The following is a 27,350-nucleotide window of genomic DNA, read 5'->3' as shown; positions in this document are numbered from 1 at the left end:
AACCCCTGAAAAGGTTTTAATTAAGAAGTTATGTATGTGATATGCATCCAGAAGCAGAAGTATTATGGAAAAGACTCAACAAGTCACTGCTTCATACAACTAGATCATTCAGAATGCTATTCATTCTGGTTTAGTTTCATTAATAAAACACTACTTAAAAAAAATAAAAAGGAAGAAAAAGCTTTATTGGGAAAGTCACAAAACTCAGCTGTAGAAGAAAACAGCTGTATTAAAAGTTACTCAGTTGACTTTTCAGTGGAAGATGCAGCTGTGAATTTCTTGTCATTTCTCAGTATGTGGTGGTGTTTTTCAGTTCTTGATTCCTTTTCACTGCAGTGGTCTAGCAATGACTTTTCTGATTATTAAATTAGTCTGCTGTGAAACACTGGTAAGTGCTAGATGCTTTTCTTATAGTCTTTCACTTTCAAAACTCTTCTTCATCGGAAATCATCCCCGCTTGTCTTATATGTAATCCAGTTTAATATGGATTAAGTGTGTTGGTTTTGCTTTTGTTGTTAAGGTTTTTCAGGATCTTGCAAGGTGGCCTGCAGATCTCTTGTTAGTCATTTGCACTGTTAAGGTACGTGAAAGGTTCTTTGTAACAAACGTAGTGAATTACATGATTCCCTTTTATTTAATCATTGGTAGGTTAAAATCTGCTCGAGATGTTGTATCAAGAACAGGCCATTCTTTGGCTCTGGGCTGTCTCCATCGGTATGTTGGTGGAATAGGTTCTGGACAGCATTTGAAAACTAGCGTCAGTATTCTTTTGGCTTTGGCGCAAGATGGAACCTCTCCTGAAGTCCAGGTAAAAGCCACGATGTTCAGATTACATGTTCAGATGTTCTTTAATAGAGTGTTATGTGTAAGCCAAATCATATGGATGTAGCATGTGCCAGGGAGCATGAAGAAAGTGGAACTTTCCTTATAAACTCTTACAGTACAGAATCCCAAATATGTACTGCAATTAAAACGTAACCTTTCTGTTCGTTGCAAGTGGTCACGTTAATTCAGACTCACAAGTGTCTGCTTGTCAGTGGCACCAGAGTAATTCACCATGGGTATATTTCTAACTTTGCCATAATTGTAAAGCAAAATGTGTTAGTTTTACCTTAGCTGTAAACTAAAGTTTTAATGACTGGCTAATGGTTAACATCGGTTACTGGAGTCTTGCGTCATGAGCAGTAGTTTTCTTTGCCAAGCAATTGCTGTATGTGTGACACTGTGAATAGAGTATGGCAGTACATCATCTTTGGGGGATTATATTATAACCAAAATCTGGTGCAAGCCTACTGCAATTAGGGGACAGAAAGGGAACTAGTAAGAGCCAAGTTGAAGATAAGGCAAAAGTAGGGAGGAGTTTCTATCCACTATGGACTGTAGGCATGTGGAGTCTCATAAGAGGACAGATTGACTGCTAAAAGTTGCTGGTAGAGTACAAAGGGGACTAAACATAATGTTGAAAGAGCAATGCCTTTGGAGCTGTTGATTAGCTATAAACACTGTGCAGTTCATGAAGTTTCCAAAGTTGAAAATACTTGAAAGTTGAGAGAATGCATTGTCCTTACTCTCCCAGGAGAAATTTGGGGGGTCTGTCTTTACTCTCCCTTATGCATCTGTTTGTAGCTGCTGCTGTAAGAGGAAGAAAGCGCTAGATGGACCAGTACATCTGTCTTTAAAGAAGTTGAATATTAGAGGGAAAAGTGCTGATTTTTTTTTTTTTTCCCTCCAGTAATGAGATCTGTCAAAGCACTAGAATAAAAGAATTACTTCAGAAGAAAAAAAAAAACCGAAACCAAAACCTAACCATCTTTTTTTTTGAGTAAGAACAAGTGTCTTGTCTGTAATTATTGTTCTTCAAAGATTATGTTGTAATTGCCTGATATAACAGGTAATTTCACAAGTTACTGCAAGGAAATGATTATCTGAAGTAGTGACTGACTATTATGCTTTAGCAGTAGGAAGTTGTGTGCTACTCATGAGTAGGGCTGCTTTATACCCACAGATTGAGAAGCTGAAGCCCCCTCTACAGAATCATACTTCCACCTTGGTTTAAACTGTTAGCTTGACAGAACATATACTAGAGTAGCTTCTTTTTCTTTTCCTTGCTTATTTAAACTCCCAGGTGATTGCTTGAGGTTGAAACCTCTGAAACACATCTGGAGTCAGAGTAGCTAACTGGACATGTTTAAGTAAGGACATAACAGAGGTGGGCTCAGTCTGCATACAATATTGTTTAAATTTCCTAAATGCATTACTGAAAAATATTCCTTTGTTTTTTGTTTGATAGACCTGGTCTCTCCATTCACTTGCTTTGATAGTAGATTCTAGTGGACCAATGTACCGTGGATATGTGGAGCCAACTCTGTCCCTAGTTCTTACTCTGCTCTTAACTGTTCCACCATCACATACAGAAGTACATCAATGCCTAGGCCGATGTCTTGGAGCTATTATAACTACTGTTGGGCCTGAGCTGCAAGGTTAGTAGGAATCTGAAGTGAAAACTGAAAATCTAGCTTGTATAAAGATAATATATTGCAGTCTTAAAGAAAATAAAGTTCTGTTTGTTGCAGTTCCAGGTGGGGGGTGGCGTTGACAAATTCTGTTACAGTTGTGCAAGCAACCTCACTTCTGATCATACTTCAGACTGCTTGGGGCTTTTTTAACTGCAGTTTGAGGTTTGTGTAAAGAAGTTACGGTGATGTATGGTGTTCTGGCTAACGGCAAATCTCTATGGTAGGTAAAAGGTGAAGAACACCCTTGCTGCATATTTTGCTGTTGATATTTTTGTGTACAGGTGGGGCAAGAGGCAATATTTTTTTCCTCTGCTTTTTTTTAACACAAGCAAGATCTTAAGTTTGACATAATTGATAATATTTGATCTATAACTCATTCCCATTCATTCTTGATATTCTTAGGTCGCTGTGCCTTTCTCCAACTGTGATTTTTTTTTTTTTTTTTTTTTTTTTTAATATTTATAGGGTGATCTTTGATGCAGTGCCAGAGAGCCAGCACCTACTGAAACTATAAATAGTTGGATCTAAATTTGTGGTTATGAAGAGTTTCTAGATGGTCTAATTGAACTTGTGTATCTGTGTTCTATGTGTTAACCTTTTGATCTGGAGCATCATTCACTTTTTAACTAAACAACAGCTTATGTAGAATGTCTTCTGCAGGTTACATTTTTCTGTAATTCAAGATTTTTTTTGTAAACCTGATGCAGGTTAATTCTCAAAATACAGAATGGGTTATTTTTCAAATTCAATATCATTCTTTCGAATTCTTGTCCTGTTATAGCAGTGCAACTCGTCTATTGGAGCTAATTAAAATTACCTGCATACGTGTATGTTAGCTTAAAAGTTATCCAATATTTTAGGAAATGGTTTGGTGCATGAAATGTTGTCCATATGTACTGAATCAAAGAGATTTTCAGAATTCAAATTCAGGTTTCATGTCCTGGGAAGATATTCTCAAAATATTTCTGACTGAAGATAATTGATCCAAGGTTTTGTTTGGACAGGACAAAAAAAGATACTGAAACACTCTATAGTGTTTCTTTGAAATTGTGTAGATACTAGTTTTCAGTAGGAATCCAGAAAGGTTGCATGTTAATCTGTGAACTTTGAAGCATTAACAATTCTTGTTTCTCAAAGGTTTAAAGCCTACAGTTGCCATACAAAAATTATGCTGTGTTAACGATATTGTATTACGTCATTAGGTAACGGAGCTACAATTTCAACAATCCGTTCTTCCTGTCTGGTGGGATGTGCAATCACACAAGACCATTCAGACTCGCTTGTTCAGGCAGCTGCCATATCCTGCCTTCAGCAGCTTCATATGTTTGCACCACGGCATGTCAACCTGTCGAGTCTGGTTCCCAGTCTTTGCGTGAGTACAAAATGCATCCTTTTTGTTCCTCAAAGTTTTATGTACATGCTTAGCAGAGGACAGAAGTACTTAGCAAGATGTCAAGTGTGCCTGTATGTTATAAGCAAGTCACATTTGCAAAAGCACTGAAGTGCAATAAAGGATGCCTGTCCCCAGTCCATTTTAGATCTTTTCAGAATGCTGCCCAAATTGAAATCACAGGGTCTGATTCTCTTTCGGCCTTGATAGCACAAGATAGCAAGCATTTGTATAACTGAGTAAAAAGATGCTGAAACGCTGTTTCCTCCAACTCATTGCACTCACGAAGGGAAGTGAGTGAGCTGGAGAAGAGCAGGTGGTTTTTGGAGTTATTTTACCACTCTCAGTGTAGTAGATGCTGACATTCAAGTTCCTGTGGTGCTGCTGTTAGCATTGCTTTCTCCCTCTATTAACATTCTGTCAGCAAGTCTTGGCTTGAGACTGGAATCCAAAACACCCAGTATGACTGCAAGAGGAGAGGTGCTGTGTGTGGGTGTGCATTTTGGTATGATTTTTTTGTTGTTGTTACTACTACTTGAAAATTTTTTTAGAGGGTTCAGCAGTCCAATGTCTGTCAGCCATTTTGCAAAGTTCTTTGTGTCATTCTTTGTGGAACTGGTGGGTCTGCGTTACCTGAAGGAGTGTCATCCTACTTAGATCAACATTGGAACTTTTTCTTAGTCTGACATCCAGACTTTCCCTAGGGCATCCTCTGGGTGTACATGCTTGCGCCCCAGCACTGACTCTTCCTCCCTGCTCCCCTCTACTCTGGAGCACGCCTGGGAGTGCAGTGTGTTCCTACAATCTGTAACTTGTCTTTTCACAAAATTGGAGCACAGTGTACCCAAAAGTAGGTATGCCCTTTTGTACAAAAGTACTAGGTACAGCATGACAAGCAATCCCTATAACCATTTACTCTGTAAGTACCAGTGGGTAATATTACAATGATATTCATACAAGAATGACTAGTGCTGTCTTGAAAACTTTTCCGGAGGTTTTCTGATGTCTCTTTCCTGTTCCTTTATGGTCCTTTGCTAAACAAAAGCTATTTTTCTTCTCTTTTCTCATATTCCTTACTTCCAAGTCATACTTGGTGTGGTAAGCTTTCCTCTGAATTGTATTGCACATTTATTTATACTGCAGATAGATAGATATGTAGGCAAGGTCTGCCTTACCTGCCCCATTAAGAAACTCTTCATTGTTTTCTAACTAATTTTTCAATTAAGTTAATGCCAGGTATCAAAATTAAACCACACAGTTCCACAATCTAGTTTCATTACTTTTTCCTGCATTGGCTATATAACCACCAATTGTTTGTTTTGTAACTTAAAATGAGGAATACTCTTTCCATTAATTAAATCCACCAAATATTCTGTGGTTTGGTTCCATTAAAACAACCTCAGTGTGATATTTAGAGGTTCTTTAAAGTCTGCTTGTTTTTTCGGGACTAAAGTCTTGTATATTCATATGTGGAATAAAGATCTACTGTTAAAATGTTTTATAAACTATACAACCCTTTCATTTAGGAAAGCAATTTCCATCTGCATAATAACCTAATACTGAGAAAGCAAATGTGTATTTGGTTTATTAAAAACAAATTCCCTGGGGTAAATAAAGAATCAGAGTTTCTTAAAGTGCACTCTTCATCTATTCCACTGTGGAAAAATACTTAGAGTTCTTTGTGCAGCTACTTCCTCTTGGGAAAATAGGGACCATGCACGATTCTTCTCTAAGAAAAATATTTGCTTGTATTTGAGGTGATTCAAAAGGAATTAGAAGCCAGGATTGGTTAGCAAAGAAATAGAAGCTGTCTTATTGAGAGGCACTTATTTTATGTATGCCATATGTATGCCAATTTATGTGTGCCATAAATTCTGTTACAAGTTTGAAATAGAGGTTTTTGATAGGTGTCATGTGTGGTGCACCTGATTGTGGCTTTTTTGTTTAAAAGAATGTGATTTAAAACTGTAACAGAAAATGGGGAGTGTAAGAGATTGGAAAGTATAATTAGTCAAAATCACTGGTGTAGCAGTTCCAATATTTAAGCTCTTATCTCTTTAACCAGATAACAGCTGTCAGCTCTGTATATGTCAGCTTTATTTTCATATTTGTACATTATAAAAAATGCTTACTTCTGAACTTTCAATATCTTGTAAAGAGCTTGGCACCCAGCAGCTCTCACATGGGCACATGATTGAAAAATAGAATGCTGTTAGTCCTTAGCAGTGCTGATTTATTGATATTGGGGTGCAGCAGTTCACTCGCCTGTAATGGTTCTGATTTTTAGGTTCATTTGTGCAGCTCCCACTTGCTGCTTCGCCGGGCTGCAGTTGCATGTTTACGACAGCTTGCTCAGAGGGAAGCAGCAGAGGTTTGTGAATATGCCATGAGCTTAGCAAAAAATGCTGGGGATAAGGAAAACAGTGGCATCAGTAAGTATGTCTTTCATGTAACAGTTGAGTGCACATATGTGTGCATGTGTGTGTGGGGGGGAAAAACCCCCAACAGAAAAAAACCCTAAAACTGTCCCTTCCAGCTCAAATGACTTCTGGCTGCTCTCATGCTTACCTCTTGAATTTTACTTATAACTTCATTTTTTTTTCTCAAGTTCAGACTTGAGAGAGAGTTTTTTGCTTGGTTTTGAGGTTTTTTTTGTTTGTTCGGGTTTTAAGTAATACTAGGAGGTGTTATTTGCCTTGCAGAAAGCAAATTAAATGAATTGCTGAATTAAAATCTTTGTAGTGTTTGTACAGAAGAAATTCAGTAACATCTTGGTGTATCATTGTCTGAACTACACGCACACAAATACACAATGTCCAGTTCTAGTTTGTTATAGCAAATTTTAAAACTGAGTTACTGATTTCAGAAAACATTTCTCATTACCATTTTGCAGATATCAATCCTTTTGCACCCGGAGCTGGTTCTCGGCGAGACGCTCATTCCCGGCATCAGGGGGTTAATATAACAGAGACAGGCCTTGAAGGTGTCCTTTTTGGAATGTTGGATCGGGAGACTGATCGGAAGCTGTGCTCAGATATCCATGATACTCTGGGACATATGCTTTCATCACTGGCAGTAGAAAACCTTTCTCACTGGCTAATGCTTTGTAAGGATGTCCTTGCAGCTTCCAGTGGTAAGTATTGTATGTTCTCCATTCACGTAAAGGACAGTATGTCCTTAGTATTAGCATCTTCTGGCAATATTTGTTTGGAGCTTCTCTTTTGTCCTGGTTAAGATGTAACTTGTATATAGAACTTTGATTATAGTTCATTAAAACTTTCTTAGAAAGAGTAAATCATCAATGTTAAGTTAAGTTTTAGAATATTGCTCTTAAGATGAAAAAGTTAGCTGCCTTGAAGTAGAATTTCCAATGGACCAGCAGTGTGATTATTACTCTGACATTTCAGCATCTTAGCAGGTATACTCTTTTTAGCCCTTATATATCAGGACCATACAGAAAGAAGAGTGCTGTATAAGCTCTGAGCTTTATTTGATGAGGTTTTGTGAGTTACTTGTGTGATATGGGTTACCATGGTGATGAAACTTTTGCTGCTTGTTCAGCTTTGCATAGATCTTCTCCTCTGAGACCTTATTCCTGTTTTTCAGCTTGTAGGATGGTTGTGACGCAGATTCTGTTCATTTCCTTTACATTTATACTTGTTTACTGGCATACTGTGAGTTCATTGTGAGGCTCTTTCTAGATGTTGCCAGCTTTACGTTAACTGATGAGTAATGCTACCAATGATTTCTTTATGTAATGTAGTTTCCATATATTGACCCGGTGAGAAGGACCTGGTTTCTCAAGTTTGGATTTGACATGTCCTTTTCTTATTTCATGTGGGGTGGGTTTTAAAGTTTTTGACATGGTATCCAATCTATTATTTATTAGTAGCTGAAATAATCTCCAAGAGAACCATATTTAAATAAGCTTCTGTCAGCTATACTTTGAGCAAGCAACTTCATATTGAACTCTTTTTAATCCAGCTAACTGGTATACACACAATCTGGTTTGCTTTTTAAACAGAGATTTACAAATCAGCCACATAAAGTCCTAGATGCTTTCTCAAAACACTCTTGTGAATTGTCATCATCCATGTTTGATTTGCCATACCCTCTTTCTCTGTTTATTGAATGTCTTTGCTCTTCAGCTGCTTAAATTTAGACCCCTTAGTTGGGGTTGGTTATTACCCTTGCAATGATTTCCTCTTGTTCTCCTCTAATTATTGCCAGAGTAATTTTTGTCAGTATCTTGGCATTCTGCTAATTTAGACCTTGTCATTAAGATTTTATGTTCTCATTTCTGAATAGTAGAAATGCATGTTTGGTGAGTTGTTTTTTTGTCGGATTTTGGTGGTTTTTTTAAAAGTGATCCCTGAGGTAATTTCATTTTCTGAAATGAAGTCTCACAGCTACACTTAGAGAAAAGAATTTTTTGAAAGTTAAACACATTTATGGGTGCCATAAACTGCCTACTTGGCTGCATATCCATTCCATTGCATGGAATTTTGTAGTTTTTATTTAGTTTAACATGCATTCTAGCTTTCACTTGAAACAGGAGCTGAATAGTTCAAAGCCAAGCTTTGATTTTGAGCCTGGTAATGTCATTACTCTGTTTATTGGCAATTTAATAGGTTCATTTTCAAAGCTGAGACGTTTAGATATTGGATTCGGCTATAGTTGCTATCTGTGGAGAATTAACATTACAGGAATTTATTTCTTACCATTTAAACCAAATAAAGGATAATATAGCCCAGATTAGAGGTAAAAAACATTTCTTTTACTGATTTTCCTATGCCTTTTGAGACTTTTACAAATGCTGTTGTTTCAACAGAAGAATTAGTCTGTAAGGAAATCTTGAATATGTCCTTTGCTGTCTTCTGTGGATTTTAAGAGTGGGATTTTTCTTTGTAATTGTTGTCTGTTGTAGACATGAGCACTGCAGCTCCTTTGGGAGGAGGGAAGGATGAAGAATCAGAGAAGAAGGATGAGATGGATGATGATACAATGTTTACCACCTTGGGTGAAGAAGATAAATCCAAGCCTTCTGTAGCACCTCGTTGGGCGACTCGTGTGTTTGCAGCAGATTGTCTATGCCGAGTTATCATGCTGTGTGAGAATGCTAACAAGGCACACTTCGATCTGGCACTGGCTCGTTCAGCCAGACTTAAAAACCCCAAAAGTAATTAAAGAATGTGCATGTCTTGGGTTTGGTTTAATTTTTTATTTAATTTTATTTTTGACATTTCTTTACAGTTTAAGATTACAAAACCAAGGAAGAAAAAAAAAAAAAGGAAGTTATCCTTTCATTCAAATGGTTAAAACCAAAGGAAATGGCTTGCAAAAGTCATTAAAACTGTAGTTGCATATCCACTGTAGCTAACCATCCTATGAACACAGGGAATGAATTTTGCTGGAGAATATAAATTCTCAGACTGATCTGCTTGGGAAAAATGAAACTCCTTAGATTTGCAAACGTTTTCTCCAGTCTGAAATGGAAGCAATAGATGTCTAGCTAAAGCTGGGAACAGTTTCTGAGTGTAATGTAGTGACAGTAGTGAATTAGACTTCAGAGATGATTTTAGCATCCCCAGACCAAAGGGATGCTAGGAAGGAAAAGAGAGATAAGGCCAGGTAATTACTGCTCTGGCACTGGTTGCAGAGAGGGGGATGTGGGAGGGAGTTAGAATAACACAAGGACCCAGGTGCTTTATAATGTTCATTCTTTTGGTATCCATAAGAGTGACGAATATTCACTTTTCAAGTTCACATTTTGAAAACGCTTTTTTGAGTTAGAGGGTCGGAATTGAGAGGTCAGAGGTGACACAGTTTTGTGAAGAAACATTTTTCTAACAGATAGTGGGAGGTTTTTGTTCCTAAGTTGTCTGTGTGTATTGGTTCTGGTGCATAGTGGTTGTTTGCTTTCACGCATGTAATGGTTATGAGGACTTCGTGTATGTAGGATGAATATTGTGAACATCCTAGAATGCATGGGATTAATGGATTTTAGTGTTTGTGGTGTTGAGGGTGTCTATCATGATGAGGAGATTTATTAACGCTGCTTGTGTTGCTTTAGTGTAGTCTGGTCCCAGCACTGTGCATTGGTTATGTGAGAATCTTGTTTCTGAATTGATTTGAGGCTGGGGTCACTGAAGACTAAGACGGAAGAGTTTTGGGAAAGTTTATTTTGAGATGTTGTTTTGTTACAGAGAAAATCACAAAATAATTGTAACTTTCAGGATTCTGCAGAAGATTGAATATAATAATCCTGAGAATTTGCATGTCTGAATTTATATAAAGCGAACTTTGTATTTGGTATTATTATAAAAAGAAAAACTTGGCAAACTTCTACCCCCCCCCCCCCCAATTTAAACTTCCAAAATATTTAGGTTTTACTAACATCTGTGATGGTCTGAAGAATTAAGTGCCTACTTTAACACTTTGTAAGTTTTTAAGTGATTGTCAGTCTTTTCCAACATGCCTCTGAAAACTTTCAGCCCTAAAATAAACTTTTCTTGAAAAATTTTGAAAGAGACTTGAAAATATGTAGAGCTTTTATAATTTGTGGGTTTTGTCATCCTGGATAGTATGTTTTTAAATATAATTTTTTTTAATTAGTTATACAGCAACTGGTATTTTCAAATTGAGACTAAGGAAAGAAAATTAATAAATAGAGAAGAATAATCCTTTCAGAAATGCTACTGAGTTATGCATACTTTTCTGTATGTTGTGTGCTGCTTGCGTATAGCCTTAGATGTGGCTTTTGGTAGCAGAACTAGAGGCATACTCAGTTTTCAGGTGTTTAAACTTGGCGAGGTTTTTCTCTATCAGCAGGGGTCACTATAAGCATAGGACTGGAACAGGAATTGCATTCTATAGGATAGGGGGATCACTAAAATAAGCTTTACTTAAATGTTCTACTCTCTGCTGAGATACTCTATTCAATGCAATTCTTGTATATCATATATTTCGTTTTGTTTCAAATTTGTGCTTAATTTTTAAGATTGTCTTAGGAATTAAAATTCTTTTATCAGTTTTAAGGGGGTGGGGGGGTGGGGGGAGAAAAAAATAGGTTACATTGTTCCCTGCCTTCTTCCATAACCTAAATGTGGACCTTTGAAAAAAATAATACATAAAATTTGTACACGTCAATGGGGAAAATGTTACAAATAGCTAACATGTCAGATATCTTTTAAGTTATTAAATAGTTCTTTCTGTTTTGTTCCTAAGATGACTTCTTAGTACTCCATCTCTCTGACCTTATTCGAATGGCATTCATGGCTGCGACGGATCACAGCAACCAGTTACGAATGGCGGGTCTTCAAGCTCTTGAAGACATAATCAAGAAATTTGCATCAGTTCCTGAGCCAGAGTTTCCAGGCCATGTGATACTAGAGCAGTATCAGGCTAATGTGAGACCTCCTTTATAAGTTCAGGAAATTGTCTGTTTATGCCAATATGCCAGTATTAGTTTTGAGAACATTTTGGAACTTCAAAAGACTTACGAAGAGATTTTTGTGTGTGTGAAAATGTACTGAAGAAACACTTCTGTTTACATCTTCAAAATTTATTTGTTATATCCCTTCCTATGTAATTTAGTAGCTGACAAAATTAAAAGTTTGGTTAGCTATTGATTCTTGAGAGCCAAATATTACAAGTTACATTCATTTTTTTTGCAAGAGTGGCATTTCATTTGTAGAATTAGGAATTGGAAAATTAACACTGATTCAGTTGCAGATTGAATCTAATCTGTTTCATAATCTGGGAGTTAATGAATATGCTTCTGTTTAAATGACAGCTACAAAAGTATAGGAATGGGAGGTGGGCAGTTGAAGATATATTTTGGGGTATTATTGCTTTAGTCTGTTGCACAGATTAACTCAAACCTTTTTTATTTTCACTTTGTCTTCGGGATTTTTCCAAATACTTTCTAAATGCAGGCTTTCATCCTTTTTACTTCCTGCCTTTTTCTTCTTCTTTAGTGCTGTTGCTTCTGCCTTTTTGACATGGTTCCTTTTGTTTCTGAAAAAAGCTGCCTTATAATAATTGCCAAAAAGGCTTTTCCTGTCAGTATTTGGCAACTTGTGAAATCAGGTGGTTATGGTTGGATCTGCATCATCATTATTCTTTCGGACATCAAAAAGTCAATGGCTTCTTGAGCCTTAGCATAAATTGCACCTGTAATACTTTAATGATTGAAAGGATACTCATTAACAAAAGGAAGATAATACCACATATTGGACAAAGGTAGCTGAGGCTTAAAAAGGCAGTGGGCAAGCAGGAAAAAACTGGTTTAGGACTTTGCTGTTGCTTAAAGAATACTATTGCAAATGTCTGTGAGACAGGAAGGGTAAGTTTGGGGTGTAACTATAATGCTAAAATTAGCAATCTTATCTTGCTTGTTCTGTATGTGTGCTGAGCCTTACACAAGGTGAGATAAAGAATGTTGCATCACTGTTGTGGTTGGATTTCTAAAATTTTCTTCTATGAACAGGTTGGAGCTGCTCTGAGGCCAGCTTTTTCCCAAGATACACCATCTGATATAACTGCAAAGGCCTGCCAGGTAAAGAGAAAAGTTTTCAGATAGTATAAGCCAAGCTGATTCTTCCCCTTTTTGGAAGAAGTATGCAGAAAAGAAGTACTAGCAAATGACTGGAAAATTTTGTAAACCTAAGCTGTGATGTATTTGCAATATCTGTTGTGTCTCCTAGTAATATATGTTGTTCCTTGGAAGTGCAGAAGTCGTTTTAGGGAGCTGTATCAGAAAATATGTAGTCTTTCTGAAAATAATTATGTCTTCATGTCATTTCTGCATTTGTTTCTAAAAGAAAAAAAAATAATTCTGGCTTACTGAGGCCAATAGCAGTGTATTCATTGAGATGACTTTCAGTCTGATAAAATATTTGGATTACTGATAATTTACCTTTAAACACTAAACTTCCATTTGAATTGGTACTCTATTTTAGATCTTAGAAGATCTGAGCATTCTCATTACAGTCATAGTAACAACCTCAGTGAAAATTCGGTGAAAGATTTTTGTGTGTGTGTGTGTTTTTTCTTGTGTGTAGTCTTGTGCTACTGTAGTTTAAATCGGCTATTGGCAACATCATTGTAGTAGTATCTGGTATGTGGCAGATAAGTTAATACTGTAGTTTAAAGCAGCAGTTTTAAAATGATAACTTTGTGAGTTTTGTTTAGTAAATCTTGGTTCAACAGGACTGTGATTGTGCTTTTGTTTTATACTCTTAATTTCTAGTGAAACTTGTAAGGATAGATCAAATAAGGCATAATTTAGTATCTATACATAGGAAAGAATACACACATCTTGCCTTACAGAACATTTGTGTGATTAAAACTAAATGAAGAGGCAGCTTGTGTGAAAACATGTAACATTCCTTATTTGTCACAATATTCCCTATTCAACTAGTTTCAAAGCGGATGTGTGGATTCGATCCACTTACAGGATTGAATGATTGGAGATTACATTTGGATATTTAACTCTCTCTAGAAGTTACATGGACAGAGATGAGTTGCACCGAATGAGTTCGATGTTACAGTTTTATGTTATTACTGAAACAGCTGTTGACTTGCCCAGCAGTAGGAGTGAAGCAGGTCTTAGTCCTACTGTGAATGAATTACGGTTTTGTGACAGGTTTTCAGCAGCTTTGTGCTGTCCACCTTTGGGACACTTCTTGTGTTTAGGTTACTTTAAATATGCCTATCATTCCAGATCATGAGAGGCTCTTTCCCAAAGGCTTTCGTGGAACTGGTTCTCTAAAAGCAAAATAAATAAATATGAGATAGAACAAAAATGTCATAAAGAGTGTGCCAAACTTGAACTGTTAGAGTTCTTTGATTTGCTTCCATTCCTCATCCTTGTAGAGTCACCACCACAATCAAAGTAGCTCTTCTGAAAGAATTTGTCCGTTTTTCTTTTTGAAGAAAAGCAGCTGCACCAGAATTCTTCTATTGCCTGCATTATGTCTAGGTGTGAATATGTTTCAGAGGATGAATGCCAATATATAGCACTAGACAGGAGCAGCTGATCTGTATGATGTTTGTATTTTAAGTACCTGTTTGTGCCCATTTAATTCAAATGAAAAACGTCTGTCCACCAAGTCTCATAATGATTGTTCCAGATCTGGAACTGCCGGTTCCAGATCCAGAACCCAGATGTTTATAAAATTTCATTTCACTCATTTCTAGGTTTTCCCTTGACATTAATGATCTTGAAAGCTTTTATTAGTATGGAGCCTTAATATTTAATTTGAGGAGTGTGGGTTTTTAAAGATGTACTTTTATCGATTGAAGTTCCATTGTGATATGCTTTACAAACACAGCCTCTGTAACCACTCACCTGAGCAATTTTGTTGGTGGGGAGAGAAAAAGGAAAGCTTCAGATATTTTTATATTGAGCAGGAAGAGAGCTTCTCAGGTTTTTGTGGTGGTTGTTTTGGGTTTTGTTTTCTTACACTTTTTGTGGGGTTTTTTTTGTTGTTGTTTGTTTTGGGGGTTTTTTGGGGGTGGTTTTTTTTATTACTTATTATGTTGTTTGGGTTTTCTGTTAATTTAGAATGATTGTGAACTTTGTTGTTTAGGTATGTAGCGCTTGGATAGGAAGTGGAGTTGTAAGTGACCTGAATGATCTCCGCCGAGTTCACAACCTTCTTGTGTCTTCACTGGATAAAGTGCAAGCAGGAAAGGGATCTTCTAGCCAGCTTTACCGAGAGAGTGCGACTACTATGGAAAAACTTGCAGTTCTGAAAGCATGGGCTGAGGTAAATATTGACCATTAAGTCTTTAAAAGATTGAAAAAGTTTTGCAGCATAATAACAGCCTCACACCTCACTGGGTGTTCTGCCAGTGAGCCTTGTTTCTGCCCTCGTCCTTATGTGTTGCGATTCTACTCCTGGGATGTTTCATTTCTTTATCTTTCTCTGTTCCTTTTTCTGCCATTCTGTCAATCCATACTTACAGTATGGCTTGATCGTTCTTTGTTTTATTGCACTTTTCTGTATCAAAGTATACACTCATACCCATGCATCAGATTTTGATTCTCCTCCCATCTTATCGCTCTTAAACTTAAAAACTCCAAAACCAAACAACCTTAAAATATATTCTGTAAAAATATTGCAGTTAATTAACTAGGAGTTTGTCAAAGTGTTCATAATAAATTAAAGGCTTAATGTGGATACTGTTGACAAATGGCTGGAATACCAGAAATCTATTTACAAAAGACAGAGTTAGCGCTATTTACATTGTCTGGCTTCCTAAAATGTTACTCGCATTCTGTAGAGCTCTACATATAATTACACAAATGGTATTTTGGTTTCTTTTAGTATAGTACTTAAAGATTTTGGGGTTTTTTTCCCATTACATTTTTATGGAAGTTGCTTTTGAAATTACAAAGGAAAGTATTAACATTTCATACTGTACTTTTTGGCTTTCATGTGGAGCATCTGCTGTGTGAAGACACTTCTGTTATATTTCTCTTCTAAAAAAAATGCTTATTTTTACTGTATTTTTCTGATATTTCTGCTTATTCCCATATTTATGCAAGGTTTTGAAAATCTTTTTATCCTCTCATAGCATCTATCAAAGATGAACATATAAATGTTCTTGTAATCATGTAACACACTTAAAGCCATTTTCATTTCTTTATGATGCTTAATCTGCTCCCAGAAAGTGCCAATTACTCTAATTTATGTAGTAGCTCTTAATGTAGGTCAAAGAAATCTTTGCAATAAGGATGCACTGATTTAATGAAATCAATTATTTAAATCAATATGTTTACGTAGAGCAGCAGTAATTGACACTTTTTTAGGAAAAAAGTGTAGCCAGATTGTTTTAGGAAAGTGCCATTTATGCCCCCTAAGTGTTATATACTGTTAGAAATAAAAGAAAAAATATTTAAATAAAATGTAATTGTATTGCAAGTCTCTTTTCCCTAGTCATTTTCTGGTGAGTCATCTGTGTCTGGAATCTATTACTTTCACATGGGAGAGGCTGCTGCTTTTTTTCTTTTTAGGATCTCACAGCATGTGCTTTAATGTCTGTTTTTCTTCTAGGTGTATGTTGTTGCTATGAAAATTAAGAAAGAAGCAGAGACCAAGCCAAAACGTGTTTTAAAGAGCACAGAGGAAGATGAGGATGATTTTGGTACTGTAGATGAGTTGCCACCAGACAGTTTGATAACACTTGTACAACCTGAGCTGCCTGCACTTAGCCGTCTCTGGTTAGCTGCACTGAAAGATTATGCTCTTTTAACTTTACCAGCTGAATTTGCTACCCAGCTTCCACCAGATGGTAAGCACTGGAATTACTCTGTGTTGTGAAAACCAGAAAGAAATCCTTAGTTGAGGCTGCAAAATTATTATCTAAATTATTTGGTATGAGTGTTCTTGATGCAAGTGATAAATTTTTGCCTCCGTGTAATAGAAATGTGTGTTTGAAGTGTGAGTGTCCTTTTTCCTTCAATTTGCAATGAATATATGCTTTATCTGAATCACAGAGATCATTAAAACCATGTCTTTGTAGAATTAAGAATACTTCTACACCTCTTTGATATCAAATGCAAAAAGATATTTACTGTAAGAAAAACATAGCCCTTGAGATCAGAGTGGATCTATGTTTTATAGAACACTCATTCTTAACTGAATAAAATATATGAAAAATGCTGCAAGACCTGATGACTTTGCCTGCCTTTCTTGCTCTCTGATTACTGTTCCATCATAGCCATTGCACTTTCTTATGAGAGATATTAATGTTGCTCCTTCACAAGGAGAATTGGAATGCACTGTCACTAACCAGGATTGCATCTGAATATGTGCATGATCAAACACTCCCAGAGTAAATTAATAAGTTTAGAGAAAGTGGGTTTTTCTGTTATTTGCAGACAATTTCAGAATTTACCTTTCCTTTGCTAATATAACAGGGGGAGCATTTTACACTCCAGAAACAATTGATACAGCTCGACTGCATTACCGAAACTCCTGGGCTCCCATATTACATGCGGTGGCGCTGTGGCTAAATAGTACAGGATTTAATGCTTCAGAGTCAACAGAAGAGACTGCTACAGCAATGCCCAATTCACAGAAACGTGCTACATCCATTATGTTAAACCAGACACCTGGAACTCCACCTACTACAAAATCTTTGCCAGAGATAAACAAAGATCGAATGCACTTAATTTTGGGTAAGTGTTACAAGTTTGGAGTTCAGTAGCAGCACATTATGGTACAAAATGCCATAGGAATAAGAAAAGATAGTTTGAAATCTGGAAAGCTTAAAATGTGTCATGTGTCCAGACAGTAGTGTTTTGAAATATCTCTGCCTCCTCCTCTCCATATTTCTCTGCCTCCTGTCTTTACAGCTTTGACAGAATTGCGTGTCTTATTGTGTGATTATTGTGATTTATTTTTTTTATAGACAAGTTTTATATCTAATTTATTTATGTAATTGAATAAAATGAGTAGGAAATGTTCTATACTGTACTATAATTCAGATGGTAAAAAATCTTATGCTTCAAAGGAACAAAAGCTGTAAGGTTAATTAAAATACACACTCTTATAAAAACACAGTTCAGTAAAGACTGTTTTTTGACAAGTCTCATAGAGCAGCTTTTGCATCAGTTTTTCATCTGTAACACTCACTATTTCCCTTTCCTGTTATCTAACAGCTTTAAGAGGTGGATGTGATCACTTACTCTTAACAGGTTGCTGAGATATACAGATATGTAAAACCAGAATGAAGTGCCATATGTATAATATGGATATTGCATAATTTTTGAGGTTTAACTTCATCTCAGTTATCTTTACATTTGAAAGAGTTCAATAAAATAAAACTCAATTTACAATTGAAAGATTCAGAAATCCAACTTAAAGATCTTTAGAACAAAGTATGGATTTCTGTTCAGTAGTCTGAGTTGCTTGCTGTCACTATTTATCATTTTTCCTGCCAAATTTTGAGGAAGACATAATGCAGAAGAGAAAGCGAATACAATTCTGCTGTTTCTAATATGTAAACTCTCTCTTCTTTAAAGGAAGAAGAATTGAAGAAAAACCTGTATCTTTCTAAAGTTGTTAAGAACGTGCTATACTAACAAAGAAAGTTAAGAAAGAAAACTTGATTTTATGATGATGTGAACATTCTTCTTAATTATTGCTCCTTTCAGGTGTTAGTATACAGTTTCTGTGTTCCCCACGACCTGAAGAGCCTGTTGAGCATGTTACATCTTGTTTACAAGCACTTCATACTTTATTGGATTCCCCTTGTGCCAGGATCCATATTGCAGAGGATCAGGTACTGTATAAGCATGTTGAAACGGTCAGCTTTTCTAGGTCTTGGTCTTTCATCTGTGATGATTATAAAAGCTATAATTATTTTTGAGTGAGAAAAATATTTGCTCATCATAAGCAAGTGACATAACAATTAAGAATTGTTAAGTCCTAATTACTTTTTCTGTATGTGTTTTGTTCTACTGTAGCTCCTTGGTGTTGAACTCTTGAGTGTGCTTCACCGACTCCTCCTGACCTGGGATCCTCCTTCAGTCCAGCTACTGGTTACAGGAGTTGTCCAGCAGATAGTAAGAGCAGCTCAAGATTATTTGCAGGAAAAAAGGAACGCCCTAAGTAAGATTTTGAAAACACGGCTTGCTTTGCAGAGTAAATAAGCAACAGGTTTTCATATTGGGAAAGGAACTCCAATACATTTAGAGTATGGTTACATTGAGGAGGAAAGTGCTGTGTATTCCACAGATACTTCTGATGTATTCATAATCTTACCTGCTGATTTCTTAACTCTTGTAAGATATTTTTCTTCCTGTGATCATTCTAGTGGTTACTCTTTTAATGTCATGGTTTTAATTTCTTTTTCTTAAATATGAGTGGTAAAAATTACACCCAGTACACCACTTTAGGTCTTGCTAATACCTTGCTCAGTTTCATTGATGTTTCTCTATTGACTCCTTAGCACTTCATTTACCTTTTTTCTGAAGTTTAATGGTTCAGCCCCCAGTGTAGAGTCTGGTGGTGCATCCCTGGCACATCTTGGCATTCATGAGGTGAGTGAACTGCTACTGGAACCAGTGTGGAAAGTTGCCTGCCCAGGAGATCTTGCCAGGAAGCAGAACAGACTTGCATCTAGGTTCTTACTTCACTGACATTCAGGGTGTGTCAGCAACCAGGAGCTCTGGGAACAGGGTGTGCAAACAGGAGCAAAGCAGTTGGCATGGAAAGGCATGCTCATGCAGCCCAGAAGCACTGCTCAAGACATTACAAGACTGCTAGAGTCAGCATAATGGTGGCAGTGACATACAGTTTGCTGACTGGAACAATCACCCCTGGTACATCAGAGGTCTAATGACCTGCCTTGAAATTCAGATAGAAGTCCTGATGTGACTGTCCTCCAGGTGCTTGTCTGTGTAGCTAGGGCTGGAGGTGACATTGGTCTCACCTGTGAGATGGGAAGGAAATGCGTGTGAAGGTGAACAGATTTGGTAGTGTCAGGAAAGGCAAACGGAAGAATGATGTGTTCTTCACAGAGCTCCTGCAGGTGCAGGAGCCTATGTGTCATAGAAGGTGGGAAGCCATAGGTTATGCTGCAGTGTGTCCCTGGAGGACAAGACTTGCACAGAGGCGGAGGCTGCAAGGTTATGATTTCAGCAATAAAAGGCTTAATCTCCTGACATCCAGTTGGAGAACTTTAGAGTGATCTGGCAAGAGGAGAGAGGAACAAGCTGTCAGAGTAGGTATCTGGGCTAGCCATCCCACTTTGACAGATCAGAACTGATACCACTAATAGGAAGCGAAAGATGGTACGAGTCTGTGGCAAACTCAGTCTTGTTTGTCACAGACTGCTTAATCAAGAAGAGGTGAGCAAAGCCATATTAAACCAACTGGAAAAAGCCTTCCAGGTGTGCTGGAAGGACAACACTGCAGGATGCTAACAACCTGAAGCCTTCAGAAGCATACGAGATAAGGGTTTTTTCACTTCCGATGTTGGGCAGTCCAAATAATGGATGTGCTCAGTTGATGTGCTCCTCACAAATACAGAAGAAATGATTTGAAGGTTAATGTTAGCTGTGGCTGTAGCAGTCATGAGGTGGCAGAGTTCGTGATCCTGACAGAAATGGAGAAAGCAAGTAGCAGAGCAAAAGCTTTGGCCTGACTTAGCAGACTTGGGCTTGTGCAAGGAGATTGCAGACAAGTTCGAGTGGCAAGCTTCCCAGAAAGGCAAAGGAAAGAGATTCAAAAGTGCAGGATGCCAAACAGGCATGGCAGGAAGTTGACTTGGCTGAATGGGAACTTCTGACTGAACTCAAATGTGTGACAAGGAATTGTATGGATGGTGGAAGTGGGGGCAAACTGCCCAGGAAGACTTCTGAAGACATCTTCTCAGGTATGGAGGAGTGGAATTAGGAAAGCCATGATTTGGCTGGAGCTGAGACTGGTGGTGAATGTTAAGTGTAGCAAGAAGGGCTTCTATAGATCCATTGGCAGCAAAAAGATCAAGGAAATTTGGACCTGCTGCTGAATGGATTGGGTGATCTAATGACAAAACGCATTGCGGGGGAAAAAACTGAGGCCACATCTTCTTTGCTTGATCCTCTGGTATCTCTGTGTCTAGTGAACAAGTTTAGGGGAGAGAGTTGCGACCTACAGTAGATGAGCATCAGGCTAGGGACTGCTTAGGTAAAAGCTGGACATACCAGGGGACCAGATGGGATGCATCTGAGGGAGCTGGCTGATGACATGCTAAGGCTGCTGCAGTCATATTTGAAAAGCTGTGGTGCTCAAGCAAGCTTTCCAATGAGTGGCAAAAATTAGATGCTATGTCTGACTTTCAGTAATGAAAGGCATGAGGCAGGTTTTAGGATACCATCTGCCAGTAAGCCTACTGTATATGTTGAAATATTCTTTTGAGTAAATTCCGTTGGAAACCACTTCTGGGTATATGAAGTAGAAGAATGTGATTTGAAGTAGTGAGCACAGACTTGCCAAGGACAAATAATTTCTCATCACCTTCTGTGATTAAATAACTGGCTTTGGATGAAGGGGGAGTGGTAGATATTGTTAGCCTTGACTTTTGCAAGGCTTTTGACCCAGTACCCCATAGTATCATTGTCAGATTGGAGAAATGTGGACTGAAAAGTTGGAGAGTAACTGGCTGGACTGCTGTGCTTGAGTGGAGTTTGGTGATTCAAGACTAACTGGCAGCTGGTTGCAATTGGTGTTCCTTAGGACAGTTCAGTATTGACTCTGCTACTGTTAAACGTCGTCATTAACAACCTGGGTGATAGGACAGAACAAATCCTCAGCAAATTTGTGGTTGATACCAAATTGTGCAAGTGTTGGAAACACTGGAGAGCACTGCTCCCTTTCAGGGGAATCTCGAGCTGCAGAATTGAGAACCTGCTGAAGTTCAGCAAAGAATGCAAAATCCTGCGTTTGGCTTGGAATAACCCTGTGTGTTCATATATGCTGGAGGGGGCTGACAGACTGTGTAACAGTTTTGCCAAATAACGAGTTGGACATGAATCTGTGGTGTGCCTGTGCAATGCTGAAGACTGTTACTGGGCTGCGTTAGAAAAGCATGAGTGGTAGGTTAAGGGAGATGATTGTCCTTTCAGCTTGTTAGGATGCATCTGGAGCAATGTCTAGTTTTCTTTGCCCTTCTCCCTCATCCGGAATAAGACAAATGTTGACAAACTGAAGGAAGACCAGTGGAGGTCCACTATGCTGCTTAGGGAGGTGAAGTGTGTGACACATGAGGAGAGGCTGAGAGAACTGAACTTGTTTAGTCTGCAGAAGAGAGGGTTAATATGGGATAGAATAGCAATCCCTCTTCTTAAAGGGGATTTAGAGAAAAGACCAATCCAGACTCTTCTGAAAGGCATACAGTAGAAGGACAAGAGGCAACAGATACAAGTTGCAGCAATTTAAATCCAGATGGGATACAAGGAGAATATTTGTCACCATGGGAGTGGTGAAGCTGTAGAACAGGTGCCCGGGGATGTTGTGGCATCTCCCTGCTCAGAGATACTCGAAACTGGACCAGCCCTGAGCAACCTGCACTAGCTTTCAAGTTGGCCTCATTTTCAACAGGAGGCTGGACTTGGAAGACTTACGGAGGTCCCTTTCAACTTAAATTTTTCTGAGATTCTCTGATGAGTTGATATACCTAAATCCTGTTCCTTTACTTGGCCTTCATTGAGCTTTAGTAAAATTCATTCTGTCTTTATCCCTGCTTCTTCTGGTATGATATTTCAGCTTCTGATGTTTTGCTTAGGCTTTTCATCAGCATATTCTTTTACCTTATTTCTGCTTTATGTAAGAATATCCTCGATAAGGGTATTGGCATCAGTCTGAAAACTGCTTTTTGAGGTACTTTTAGTAACCTCATCCTTTTAATGGAGCATCTCCCTGTTCAGTCATCTCTTTACCATTTCTTTAAAAATCTCACATTGGGTATATTGTTTCCATCTCTGCCAGGTAAATTAGTTTCCAAGTGGCAACCTGGCAAATAGTTCATTGATATCTAGTTAAGTGTGCCATGGGGTTTTATTACCTGGAAGAAATTAAGTAAAACCCAAAGAATATTCACTTACTAAGGCAAACTACTGTCGTAGTCTGGCACAATGTACTGTTGTGGAAAAAACCCCAACTGTTAGCTTTTGCCTGTTTTTCACATAAAAACAGAGGATTTTGCTGGAACTTGCGAAACCAGCACAGCTAAAAATACAAGCTCTGTTCCTTCATATGAATTAATGGAATTGTTTACTGTAGGCCCAGTAAGTTGCATTTTTCAAATCAGGGAATGTGATAACACTAGCAATCATTTAAATTCATAGGAGGTCCATAGGGGTAGTTCAGGCCAGCTTTGACTTACTGAATCTCTGTTGCTGTTTAACGGGAGAAGGGAAGACTGCAGCTGGCCAAGCTGCCATTCAAAAGAGACTTTTTGAACTGAATGCACTGAAATCATGAACTCGGACATAGAATCCTACAATGCTTTTCTGTTCTCTTATTTCATAATAAATTTATGCTGAAATAAGATTTTTGTCAGGGTGGAACCTTTAATTAATAGCTATTAAATTTAAAAATATTGTCATGCTTAATTGTCAGTCGTTGCTGTCAATTTTACAATCAGTTTTAAAAGAAGCAAAATAATTACTGCATTTTATTTTGTGTAAGTATTACTAGTTGTTTTTCTAGTTCTGGTTGGATTTTTAATAAGTATTATTGCAATCACAATCCTTCTAAAGCATTTTAAACCCCTTTAAGTCAGTCTAACTAAACATTTAGTTTGACATCAGTCATGGTTGTTATATCTTACTGTGAAGCAACTTTTTCTTCTTGATTTTTAACTTTTTTCAAAAAAAGAGTATTTCATGTTATTTTTGATATGGGATCTTTCTTAACTGTCTGCTCAGATGTTTCTTTCGTTTTTTCAGATGAAGATGATATTGAGGAAAAAGAAAATCCTCTTGCTTTAGGAGAGGGAGGTGAGAGTGGTGGTCTTGTGCCTGGAAAATCTCTAGTCTTTGCAGCCATGGAGTTGCTGATGTTTATCCTAGTACGACACATGCCCCATCTGAGTTCAAAAGTGTCAGATTCTCCAAGTCACATTGCTGCCAAATCCCACCTCTCTGAGGAAAGCGCTCGTCTTGTGGCTGCCACTGTTACTATACTGTCTGACCTGCCTTCTCTGTGTTCTCCAGCAGGTAAGGTACTGTAGCAAAATATGTGTGAGTGGTTACTCTAGGGGAAGCGTAGTGAGCACATGATGCTAAAAGCAAACCGTAAATATATTTTTTTACAGATTACTTTAAGGGTTATCTTATGAACATAACATTTTAGAACCTAACATTTAGGTTCTAAAAGTAAAGTAAAAATTCAGGCTTTTCCAGTGAGCAGCATAAAGGAAATTATTTGATTTTAAATTTGCATGTGTGCTGCAAGTTCGCTGAGGGAATGAGCTCTATGTCACTGTAATTTTATTGTTGGTTTTTTTTCCCCTTCCTTGTTCATGATTTTAAAACTTTTTGGCCAATTTTAATCATATTGTAAAAGAATGTAGACATCTCAGGGATAATTAAGTTCCTGAGAAGTTCATGAAAAGCAGCAGCTGGATGAAAAGAGAATCCTACTGAGGAACAACCAGCACAATTCAGCTGTGGTACACTTGGTTTTGCAGCCGTTGGCTGTCAGTCATCCCAAATGTAACTCTAAACTAAATGGAGCTTTATTCTGCCCAGGGAGGCTGCCACAACGGATATGTATGAACTAGGGTGATTGCACTGAGTGGAGTTCAGGGGTAAAGGACACAACTGCATAGGAAGCTGTGCTCTTTGAGTTTTGCTTTTCAGAAGACACATTGCTTAAGATTTGTCTCGTGGGTCGCTGGGAAGTTTCACACATTGATGTAGATAAAACATCTAGGTTGGTCCCTTAATGATATACAGGTTGATCTCTTTCTATGACTTAATGAGATATAAGAGAAGTAACATATTTGGACAAAGTCATGCTCAGAACACAACGTGGGCTGTCTGCAAACAATTTGTGTCTTACAGTTCCTTAAAAAAAACCGAAAAACCAAAAAGTAGATTTTGAGCTGATTGGATCCTGCACTCGTTTTGTTTGATTCCTGTTTCTTTTTCCTTTCCTCCTCTGCTCCCCCTCTTTTTTTTGGGAGATGGGGGTGGAGTGTGTGGTGAGGAGGAAGATGGGCAAAAAGACTAACAGCCCTACTTCTGTGTTGACTGGAGACATGACTCCCAGCATCTGGCAAGTGCCCAGTGAAAGTAGCTCAGAAACTGTTGTCAGTCTAGAGAGACTGCTGAGTTGTTGGTTCGTTGGGCTTTTTTCCCCTCAGCCAGAAGAGCTGATATGAGCAGGGGATAATATGTGCCCAAACATTTGTGTCAATTGAGCCTTTGGATGTAAGGGAAACTGTGAACAAAGAATTCATCACCTTCTGTGATAGAGGGGTTTTTTGTTGTAACTGTTTCTTCCTTTTTGTTTAAAATATGAGCATCTTGCCGTCTCCATTGAACAAGATCATGGGCAACCTGATCTGCTGTGAGATAGAGGGTTGGACTAGATGACCTCTGGCAATCCCTTCCAGTCATAATTACTCTTGTTTAGCATATTTATCCTCACAACATTACCAGAATTAGGAAAATGGTGGGATTTGTGCTTCCTCAGGTGTGGGAAAATCAGGTGTTGAAAAGATATAGAAAAAGACTTGACTGTCTGAAGTGACCAGTAGATTGATATTACATGCCTAAACTCAGTAACGCCCGTCTTCAGTCCTACAGGGGCTTAAAGTCTACATCTGTTATTGAAACTCCTTCTAATAAAGTTCCCATGTGTCTAAAGTCAGGTTATGTGTTACTTGACCAATATTTCTTGAATATGCCTAACTTGCATCTGCAGAATTGCCTGCACAAAACATATAGATAGGGGTTGGTTTGTTCAGAAAAGCAGTAGGTTGGAGGATTGTTTTGTCTCCTTTGTAGAGCCAGATGGCTACAGTTTTTGCACAGGATGTAAGACACTCAGAGAGGAACAGGCTCTAGGGAGACCTTATGGCAAGCAGCCTTCTGGTACCTAAAGGGAGCCTACAAGAAATATGGAGAGGGACTTTTTACAGTCCCTCTCCATATCTGCCTAGTGATAGAACAAGGGGTAATGGCTTTAAGCTGAAAGAGGACAGAGGTAGATTAAATATTAGGAAGAAGTTCTTTACTGGAAGAAGTTCTTTGCTGTGAGGGTGGTGAGGCCCTGGCACAGGTTGCCCAAAGAAGCTGTGGATGCCCCATCCCTGGCAGTGTTCAAGGCCAGGTTGGACAGGGCTTTGAGCAACCTGGTCTAATGGAAGGTGTCCTTGCCTGTGGCAGAGGGGTTGGAACTAGATGATCTTTAAGGTCCTTTCCAACCCAAACTGTTTGTGATTCTGTGATAACTTCCTTCCTTTGCTTCTGGGGCTTGTACCATGCATCAGGTTCCTTGGAAAGTGCCATAAATTGGTTTAGATACCTGTTTCCAGACCATGCCTCCTAACCATGTATCCATATTGGGAAAGTTAAAGAGGTTGTCTGTCACACTCATTGGAATTAACTTCAGATATTCTGTTTTGTCTTCTGTTTTGGTTAAGGATGTATGACCATCTTACCCACTATCCTATTTCTGATTACAAGAGTATTGAAAGAAACAGCAGTAAAATCGGCAGATAATCAGGTCCCACCTCCAGTCAGTGCAGCCCTTCAAGGGATAAAAAATATTGTTACTCTTCCAACAGTCAAGACTGATGAAACTCAGAAACAATGGACAGGTCTTATCCGCAGCACTCTGGCATCCATCTTGGAATACTCTCAACCTGGTAAGTGGTTTCCCAGTGCAGGAGAGTTAAAATTAAAGAGAACTGGGGTTTGCTGTGATGAAAAGGCAGGTACCGTATCTGCCTATAATTTAATAGGCTTCATGTCTGAGGGTTCGGTGATGAATTAAAAAGTGGTGATGAATTGCTTATAAAATTGAAATGGGAGAAAGACCTGAGTGCACAGAGCATAACTTGTTGAAGACAAGCACAGTACTGGCTTTAAGATAATACAGTTACATCTCAGGAGTTCCCATCCATGTTTTGTCCTTGTTGATCTATTTTCTTTGACAATGTTGATCATAACATCCTGTTAGAAATCTTGCCTTTTGCAACTCATCCTGCAGCCTGATCCTTTCCTTAGGGTATTTTTATGTAACAGTTCAGGCTTTTCCATTTTGAATCCCATTATGATGTGATTATTTCTTGCTTTAGATTTTCTTCAGGCTGACCTTACTAATCTTCATAGTTCCAGGTAGTAACTTGTTTCTGGAACTTGGAAATCTTCCTTCTGATACTAGTTGGTCTTTCTGAAATCTGCTGAATGTCTTGCAAGTAAAATCTAAAGGAATTCCAAGCTGAATTCACTTCACTTCTGGGACTGTGCCTCTATTTCTGTGACTATTGGCAAGTCTAGGCAAGTTGGCAAGGCTTGAGCAAACTATCATTTCCACCCCTCCTTTCCTCTTTCCACAGAATACCTGCTAGCTTAAAGGAAAGGAGATTGTAGTTGCCAAAACACTGTTTGTAGGGGAACTGATCTCTACTGAACTGTAATTGTTCAGTACTGTACATGGACTTGACACGTTGAATTAAGCCTCAGGAAAAACAGCAATCGGTGTATCTTTTAGGTGTTTGTTGACATGATTCATATGGTCTTAATGAAACTGAGTGTTGAAGTGAATGAGTGTGAAGACAGCAAGGGATAATTGTGGCAAGGTTCATACTGGAGCAGAATATTCACAATACTGTTACAACCTTTCAGTGGTGAGAAAAAAATCCTGCCCCTGCCAAAAAAATCTGTTACCCACCAGCAGGATGTCTACTGTGTCTCTTCAGAGAACTGC

The 27,350-nt window shown here is 38.1% G+C and overlaps 1 protein-coding gene across 8 annotated transcripts in view; it reads left to right on the top strand.

The window, feature by feature from the left end:
• Positions 1-27,350, top strand: part of HEATR5B (HEAT repeat containing 5B) — a 57,881-nt gene that overhangs the window by 22,008 nt on the left and 8,523 nt on the right. For all 8 annotated transcript variants that reach the window (XM_030500081.1, XM_030500084.1, XM_030500085.1 and 5 more), the window contains 15 exons: positions 649-808; positions 2,291-2,480; positions 3,719-3,888; positions 6,194-6,338; positions 6,800-7,039; positions 8,834-9,085; positions 11,134-11,315; positions 12,398-12,466; positions 14,502-14,681; positions 15,972-16,209; positions 16,838-17,098; positions 18,077-18,204; positions 18,389-18,533; positions 23,357-23,626; positions 26,062-26,286. In XM_030500081.1, coding sequence (XP_030355941.1) covers positions 649-808; positions 2,291-2,480; positions 3,719-3,888; positions 6,194-6,338; positions 6,800-7,039; positions 8,834-9,085; positions 11,134-11,315; positions 12,398-12,466; positions 14,502-14,681; positions 15,972-16,209; positions 16,838-17,098; positions 18,077-18,204; positions 18,389-18,533; positions 23,357-23,626; positions 26,062-26,286 — 2,855 coding nt within the window. The remainder of the gene's footprint in view (positions 1-648; positions 809-2,290; positions 2,481-3,718; positions 3,889-6,193; positions 6,339-6,799; positions 7,040-8,833; positions 9,086-11,133; positions 11,316-12,397; positions 12,467-14,501; positions 14,682-15,971; positions 16,210-16,837; positions 17,099-18,076; positions 18,205-18,388; positions 18,534-23,356; positions 23,627-26,061; positions 26,287-27,350) is intronic.

This window comes from Strigops habroptila, chromosome 10 (genome assembly GCF_004027225.2).
Source record: "Strigops habroptila isolate Jane chromosome 10, bStrHab1.2.pri, whole genome shotgun sequence".
Lineage (NCBI taxonomy): Eukaryota > Metazoa > Chordata > Aves > Psittaciformes > Psittacidae > Strigops > Strigops habroptila.
This window is presented reverse-complemented; position numbering and strand designations above follow the sequence as displayed.